General features: G+C 46.7%; 1 protein-coding gene across 1 annotated transcript in view; it reads right to left on the bottom strand.

The window, feature by feature from the left end:
- LOC119596487 (piwi-like protein Siwi) overlaps nucleotides 1-7,128 on the bottom strand; it is a 21,400-nt gene extending 14,272 nt beyond the window's left edge. Inside the window, exons 1-6 of the mRNA XM_037945760.1 lie at nucleotides 6,970-7,128; nucleotides 6,068-6,174; nucleotides 3,909-4,263; nucleotides 3,189-3,400; nucleotides 1,274-1,375; nucleotides 227-330 (exon numbers count right to left, since the gene is read on the bottom strand). Of these exons, the coding sequence (XP_037801688.1) occupies nucleotides 227-330; nucleotides 1,274-1,375; nucleotides 3,189-3,400; nucleotides 3,909-4,263; nucleotides 6,068-6,154 (860 nt within the window). The 5' untranslated portion in view covers nucleotides 6,155-6,174; nucleotides 6,970-7,128. The remainder of the gene's footprint in view (nucleotides 1-226; nucleotides 331-1,273; nucleotides 1,376-3,188; nucleotides 3,401-3,908; nucleotides 4,264-6,067; nucleotides 6,175-6,969) is intronic.
- Nucleotides 7,129-8,316: the final 1,188 nt, after the last annotated feature.

Raw genomic sequence — 8,316 nt, 5'->3', positions numbered from 1 at the left:
GTAAACAGAGAGAGAGAGAGAGAGAGAGAGAGAGAGAGAGAGAGAGAGAGAGAGAGAGAGAAAATGAAATGAAAAAACAAAAGGTAAACAGAATGAGAGATACTGAGAAAGATAAAGAAATAAAGAAAAAAAAAGAGATGAAACACACCTCGTCCAAACGTATTGCCAAACCACCTTTAACTCATCTTCACCCACCTGTGCCCAGTTTCACCCAACGTGTACCCACCTGTACTTCTGGTTCTGAACTTCCTCATGGCTGTTGTAATAATTCCGTCCCACCTGTGTCAATCCTAGATACTCGTAGCAACGCCGGAGTAAGATGGAGAAGATCTGAAATGTACAAAGGAGACTGAGCTTACGTCTTACGGGTTGGTGGAGACTAAGATTAAGACTAACACTAAGACTTACACTAACACTAACACTAAGCTTGCGTGTGGATAGGCGTTACTGTGCAATCAAGACTCAAGAGTGTGAAACTGTCCCCCTTTTTTCCTATTTCTTCACCACTCTTCTTTTTCTCTCTTTCTCTCCCTCAGCCTCTTTCAAATCCTTTTTTTCACAGTGTATTTTTGTATTTATCTCTCTATCCAGCCTTTCTCTCTTCCTTCTCATCATCTTCCCTTCCCTTCCTTCCTCTCCTTGCCACCCATCCCCTTCCCGCTTTCCTCATCTCAAACCGTCCCACTTTATCCTCTTTCTTGCCTTTCTCCTTTCCTTCCTCTCCCTGCCTCCCACCCCCTTCCCCCTTCCCCTCCCATAATTCTCTTCCCTCCCCTTTCTCCCATATCCTTCCCCCCTTCCTTTCCCTTTATTTCCCCTCTCCTCCCTCCCATCCACTTTTCCCCCTTCCTCTCCCTTTCCCTCGCCCTCCCTTCACTTCACCCTCCTTTCCATCACCTTCCCATCCCTTCAACCTCTTTTCCCTCACCTTCCCCTCCCTTCACTTCCTTTCCCTCACCCTCCCCTCCCTCCCATCCACTCCCCCCCCCTTCCTCTCCCTTTCCCTCACCCTCCCCTCCCTTCAACCTCCTTTCCCTCACCCTCCCCTCCCTCCCATCCACTCCCCCCCCCCTTCCTCTCCCTTTCCCTCACCCTCCCCTCCCTTCAACCTCCTCTTCCTCACCCTCCCCTCCTTCCCATCCACTCCCCCCCCTTCCTCTCCCTTTCCCTCACCCTCCCCTCCCTTCAACCTCCTTTCCCTCCCTTCCACTCCGAACCTAGAATCCCACCGCTGCCACCAACCTTCCAATCTCCCACCGACCCTCTCGCTCACCTGCAGAAACTGGGTATCCGACGCGGGTATTTCCTTGATGAAGCGGATCTTGACCAAGTAAGGGTTGCCTGTATCCGGTCGCTTTGATGTCAGTTCCAGTGGCTGCGGAGAGGAAGACAGAATGAGGAGGTGGATAGGTGGATAAAAGAAGGGAGAGGAGAACGGAATGGAAAGAAGAGAGAAGGTAAGGGAGGAGGCAAAGTGTAGATGGATAAAGGAGGGAAACGAAGAAGGGAATAGGAGAAGAGAGAGGAAAAAAAGGTTGATAAAGGAAGAAGAAAGGAAAGAGGGGGACGAAGAAAGAAAGAAAAAAAAAGATGGAGAGAGGAAGGAATGGATAGAATGAGAAGAATAGACCGATAAAAGGAAGAAGTGAAGGGGAGGAATGGGGAAAAAAAGAGAAAGAAGAGAAAAAATGGAGAATGGAAGTAAAGAAAGGAAGGAAGAAGAGTGTAAATGAGAAAGATAAACAAAGACATAAAATGGAGAAAGAAGAGAAGGGAAGCAAGAAGAGAGGAAAAGAGAAACCAAGACAAAACCCAAAAGAAAATAAAAAAAAGAAAGAATGGGAAAGAAAAAAAAGGGAATGAGAAAGTAAAAATGGAGAAAAGGAAGAAAGGAAGAAAGAAGAAAGAAAAATAAAAACAAAAATAGAAAAAGGAAGGAGAGAAGGAAAATTACAAATAGTAAAGAAAAAATGGAAAAGGGGAGGAAAGGAAGAAAGAAGAGAGGAACGACGAGAGAAAAAAATGGAGAAAGGAAAGAAAGAAGGAAAGAAGTGAGGGAAGGGAAAAAATGAAGAATAGGAGGAAAGGAAGAAAGAAGAGAGGAAAAAAGAATGAAAAACGATAACAAAAATGGAGAAAGGAAGAAAGGGAAAAGAGAAGAAAAGTAAGGAGAACGAAAATAAGATAGAGAAAGAGAGGCAGGGAAGAACGATGAAAGAAAGGAAGATATAAAAACAAGGAGAAGGGAAATGGCAAACGAAGAAGGGAGAGGAAGAGGAAAGAAGATAAAATAGACAGAAGAGAAGAAAGAAGAAGAAGAAGAAGAAGCAACAGTAGGAAGATGGAGAAGCAAAAATAAAGAAAAAGAGTAAAGAAAGGAGATGAAAAGAAAAAGAAAAAGAAGAAGAGTGATGAGGAAGAGGGGTTATTACCATCATCATTACAATTATTATTAGTATCACCATCATCACCATCAACATTACGATTACCATCACCACCACTATCACCATCACCATCAACATCACCAACACTATCACCATCAACATCACCATCAGGATAAGTATCACCATTACCATCAAAACTACCATCACAATCACCATCAAAAATCACCATCGCCTCTATAACCGCCATTCCAATAACCATTTCGAACATCGCAATCACCATCACCACCTTCAAAATCACCACAATAACCACCACTCACAACCCACACCACCATCACAATTACCATCTCCACCACTCATAATCTCCACCATTAAAATCACCATTTTTACCGTCACCATCAGTAACAATCACCTTCATCATAAAAAAAAACAATCACCACCAACAATTCCCATCACCACCAATCCCCACCAACAATCACCAACAACAATCAACATCACCACTGCCCACCACAAATAATCTCCTCCAACAACAATCTCCACCACAACCAATCACCACCACCAACAATCACCGCCATCAACAATCCCCACCAACAACAATCCAAACAGCCAACAATCCTCACCACCAACAATCACCACCAACCCCCACCACCACCAACCCCCACCACCACCAACCCCCACCACCACCAACACCCACCACCACCAACCCCCACCACCACCAACCCCCACCACACCAACCCCACCACCACCAACCCCCACCACACCAACCCCCACCAACCCCCCCCCCCCCCACCAATCCCCAGCACCCACATCCTGAGGGAGCAGCCGGGCGACGTAAAGCTGGTGTCCGTCGAAGATGAAATTCCCGAGGGCGCTCGCATGCTGACGCAGCAATTCCTTCTTGACGACAGTCCGTTCCTCGTCCGGGCTGAACTCGACGTGGTAGAGGCACAGTGCCCAGTCTGGCACCGCGTTGACCTGGTAGTAGTTGGCACGCAGGATGATCGGCATGCCGGTGGTGCCTGGTGGGTGCAGGGAGGGAGGGGGGGGGGGTCAAGAGGGAAATTTTACATTTGTAGAGACTATGGTTATGTGAACAGGCACACACACATGCACACACGCATAGACGCACACACACGTGCGAGCGCGCGCACACAAACACACACACACACACACACACAAATTTGTTTACTTCAAAGATAACATTTTCATATTTCAATTTATATACGAAAATAGGTCAGAGAGAGAGAGAGAGAGAGAGAGAGAGAGAGAGAGAGAGAGAGAGAGAGAGAGAGAGAGAGAGAGAGAGAGAGAGAGAGAGAGAGAGAGAGAGAGAGAGAGAGAGAGAGAGAGAGAGAGAGAGAAAGAACGAAAGAAAGAGAGAGAGAAAAAAAATGGAAGATAGCCAGAAAAAAAAAAGACAGAAAGAAAAGAAAAGAGGAAGAAGATAGCCAAAAAGAGAGAGCAAGAAGAAGCATCAGAAAAAAAACAGAAAAACAGAAGAAGAAAAGAAAAAAAACAGAAACTAACCCTTCTTGTTGGTGACGTGTTGCGGCCTCGTCCACACAACCTCCTCCTTCGTCTGACTCATCGACTGGAGAACGTTTCCTCGCCTCCTCGCCTCCGCACGACCTCCGCCTCTTCCTCCTCTTCCTCCTCTTTCTCTTCCTCCTCCTCTGTCTCCTCCCCCTCCTCTTCCTCCTCCTCTGTCTCCTCCTCCTCCTCTTCCTCCTCCTCTGTCTCCTCCTCTGTCTCCTCCTCCTCCTCCTTCTCCTCCTCCTCTTCCTCCTCCTCTGTCTCCTCCTCTTCCTCTCCTTCCATCATAAGCGCTGTCTCTGTCGCTGTCGCTCACTCGTAGGTTAGCGAATTGGCTCTCTAGTTTTTCCTGGGGGTGAAAATGAGGGTGAAAGAGGGAGAGAGAGAGGGAGAAAAAGGGAGAGGGAAAGGGAGAGGGGGGGAGAAAGGGGGAGAGGGAGAGCGGCAGAGGGAGAGAGAGAGAGAAAAAGAGAGGGGGAGAAAAAGAGAGAGGGAAAGGGGGAGGGGCAGAGGGAGAGAGAGAGAGAGAGGGAGAAAAAGAGAGGGAAAGGGAGAGGGGCAGAGAGAGAGAGAGAGAGAGAGAGAGAGAGAGAGAGAGAGAGAGAGAGAGGTAGGGAGGTAGTGTGGAGTTAGGGGAGGGGTCAGGGCGAGGGGGAGGTAGTGTGGGGTTAGGGAGAGGGGGAGGGGGTGGAGAGAGATGGGATGAGAAAGGAGATGGACGGGGGGGGGGGTAGGAGAAGAAAGAAGAGGAGGAGATGGCGAGGAGAGAGAGAGAGAGAGAGAGAGAGAGAGAGAGAGAGAGAGAGAGAGAGAGAGAGAGAGAGAGAGAGAGAGAGAGAGAGAGAGAGAGAGAGAGAGAGAGAGAGAGAGAGAGAGGGAGAAAAAGAGATGGAAAGGAAGAGGGGCAGAGGGAGAGAGAGAGAGAGGGAGAAAGGGAGAGAGAGGGATAGGGATTAGGAGGGACAAAGGGAGAGGAGTAGAGGATAGAAAGAGAAGTAAGAGTGAAAATAAGAAAGAGAGAGAGAAAGGAAAGGAGAGGGAGAAGAAGAGAGAGGAAGGGAGGAAGGGAGGGAGAGGGAGAGGGAGAAAGAAAGTGAGAGAGAAAGTGATTGTGCGAAGGAGAGTGAGAGTGAGAGGGAGAGAAAGGAAGAATGAGAAAGGGAGAGCATAAAAGGAAAGAAATGGGAGAGTGAACATGAGAAGCAGAGGGAGGCGGAGGGCGGGAGGAAGGGAATGAGAGAGAACGTGAGAAGGAGAAGGAGAAAGACAGGGAGGGAGACGGAGAGGGAGAGGGCGAAGAAGAGGGAAAGTGAGGAAGGGAGGGAGTGAAAAAGAGGAAAGGGAAAGGGAAGAAGGAATGGATTAGGAAAGTGAGAATAAGAAAGGCAGGGAACAGGAGAGGAAGAATAAGAAGAACATGGAGAAGGAGAAGGAGGGAGAGATAGGAGTGGAAGGAATAGGAGAGTAAGAGTGATAAGGGGAGGGAGAGGGAGAAGGAGAAGGAGAAGGAGAGGGAGAGGGAGAGAGGGAGAGGGGGAGAGGGAGAGGGAAGAGGGAGAGGGAGAGGGAGAGGGAGAGGGAGAGGGAAAGGGAGAGAGGGAGAGGGAGAGGGAGTGAGAGGAAGAGAGAGAAGGAGAAGGAGTGTGGAATGATGGAAAGGAAAGAGTGGGAGAGAGAAAGAGAAAGAGAAGGAAAGGGAAATAGGAGGAAGAGAGGAAGAGAATACGTGAGTGAGGGAGGGGAAGAGAGAGAGAGAAGGAGAGGAAAAAAGAGGAGTAGAGAAAGCAGAGCAGGGAAGGGGAGAAGAAGCGAGAGAAGGAGAGGGAGAAGGAGGAGAGAGGAAGGGGAGAAAGAGCAAGAAAGAGAATTGGATTAAGATCGGGAAAGAAAGAGAAAGAAAGAGACAGAGAAGGAGAGGGATGGAGAGAGAGAGGAGAATGAGAGGAAGAAGGAGAAGAAAAAAAGAAGAGAAAGACATAGAGAGAAGGGGAAAGATGAAATGAAGAGGGAAGCAGAGACAGAAGAAGTAAAGAGAAAAGACGGTAGATAATCGTATCCTAACCAACAATAAGAGTATATAATACAAAAAAAAAAAAAATTACAAATAACAATTGACAGTATACAATCAAAATTTAACAAGATTAAGGAATCACCTGGCCCGGTCTGCGCACAGCGATGTTCTCTTGTTCTTCTCGAAGGTGGCGCCCTCTGGCCCTCCCTCGCGCGCCACGGCCTGTCATGGCGCCGTTCTTGGGTTTTTCTTTTATAGTAGTAAAAAGATGGGGTTAGACGTTATCATAATTATATGCAATGGAAGGCGCTCTTAAAAAACATATATATGCTCACACACACACACACACACACACACACACACACACACACACACACACACACACACACACACACACACACACACACACACACACGCAGAAACGCATGCACGCAAGCACACACGCACGCACGTGCGCACGCACAAATGCACGAACGCATGCACGCATGATAATGATAATAAAAATTATAAATAATTACGATAATAGTATGATAATACTAATGATAATAATAATAGTAATAATAATAATAATAATAATAATGATAATAATAATAATAATAACAATAATAATAACAATTGTAATAATAATAGGGTTGATAGTAATAATAACAATAATGATGATAATAATAACAACAACAACAATAATAATAATAATAATAATAATAATATAATGATTAATAAAAATAGTAATAAGAGTATGATATTGATACGGATAATGATAATACTGATGATACCAGACATATATAATTCATCATACTATAACGACTATAGAATCACTATACATGGCATGCTATAATTCCTAGCAACTTTTATGCATTCACAGTCTGTCAAAAATAAATAAACAAACAGATGAAGAGATAGATCAATAAATGAACTTACGAATAAATATATGAATGACAGATATAACAAGAACAAGAAAATAAAATCAGAAAAAAAAAAAACGTGTAGGCTCGTCTTCCATCACAATTCACATTCTTTCCGAGCCACTTATCACTTTCAACCTACCTCTCACAAAATCTTAAAACGATCCTTAATGAAATCCTATGATCACTATATACGAAAAAGGCCTACAATTATTTACACATATCCAAAATCATTACAAAGTGAGATATTTGATTTTTTTTTTTCACTCCGTTAACATCTATAAACCACGCTGATACTGTAGTCCAGGCGTAGTCTTGGCGGGTATTAGAGCCTTATGAGATAATGCTGATAAGATACTAACGATAAGAGAGGCCGGAGTTTCTTATCGTTCGTGGGGTTGCATTGGATAGAGAGGGGGGGGTAGTCTGGGGTTAAGGGGAGGGGGGAGGTAGTGTGGGGTTAGGGGAGGGGTCAGGGCGAGGGGGAGGTAGTGTGGGGTTAGGGAGAGGGGGAGGGGGTGGAGAGAGATGGGATGAGAAAGGAGATGGACGGGGGGGAGGGGTAGGAGAAGAAAGAAGAGGAGGAGATGCGGAGGAGAGAAAGAGAGAGAGAGAGAGAGAGAGAGAGAGAGAGAGAGAGAGAGAGAGAGAGAGAGAGAGAGAGAGAGAGAGAGAGAGAGGAGGAGAGAGAGAGAGAGAGAGAGAGAGAGAGAGAGAGAGAGAGAGAGAGAGAGAGAGAGAGAGAGAGAGAGAGAGAGAGAGAGAGAGAGAGAGAGAATGAGAGAGAGAGAATGATTTAAATAAGATATATCCTTCTATCTATCTTTGCATTCATATACACATGTATTAATATCTATCTATGTGTCACTATACGCTCAGGCTGCCGCCGCCGCGCTCGAGCTCATGGCCAACCGCAAGCTGTTGCCCGAGCACATCCTGGTGCCGCTCCGGATCAGTCGCGAGGACAACCTCATCGTGCTCGGCCCCGAGGGCTGCAGGGCCGCCTGGGTCGAGCGGGAATTCGGCGTCAGGCTTGTAAGGCCCGTCATCAGCATGCCCCTGATGGTCGAGGGCGGCGTCGAGGCCGTGACTAGTGCTGTGGCCTTCGCCGAGGAGATGGTCTCCAAACGGCAACTGGCCCTGAAGGAGGGCAACGCCCTTCGCGACTGATGAACGCCCAGGCCGCTGCGGATCGGTTCACGCCGCGCTGACCACGCCCACCGCGGGACCACAAGAGACGGAGATGGGCGGTCGAAGAGACTAGCTTTTCTCACGTCCCCCCCCCACAAAAAAAAAAAAAAAAAAAAAAAATATATATATATATAATATATAATATATATCATATATATGGCCGCGGTGGCCAAGTGGTTAGAGCATCGGACTCAAGACTGTCAGGATGCCAATCTGAGTTCGAGAGTTCGAGTCACCGGCCGGCGCGTTGTTCCCTTGGGCAAGGAACTTCACCTCGATTGCCTGCCTAGCCATTGGG

Source organism: Penaeus monodon, chromosome 38 (assembly GCF_015228065.2).
Source record: "Penaeus monodon isolate SGIC_2016 chromosome 38, NSTDA_Pmon_1, whole genome shotgun sequence".
Classification (NCBI taxonomy): Eukaryota; Metazoa; Arthropoda; class Malacostraca; order Decapoda; family Penaeidae; genus Penaeus; species Penaeus monodon.
The sequence above is the reverse complement of the archived record's forward strand: the minus strand, read 5'-3'. Positions and strand labels throughout refer to the sequence as shown.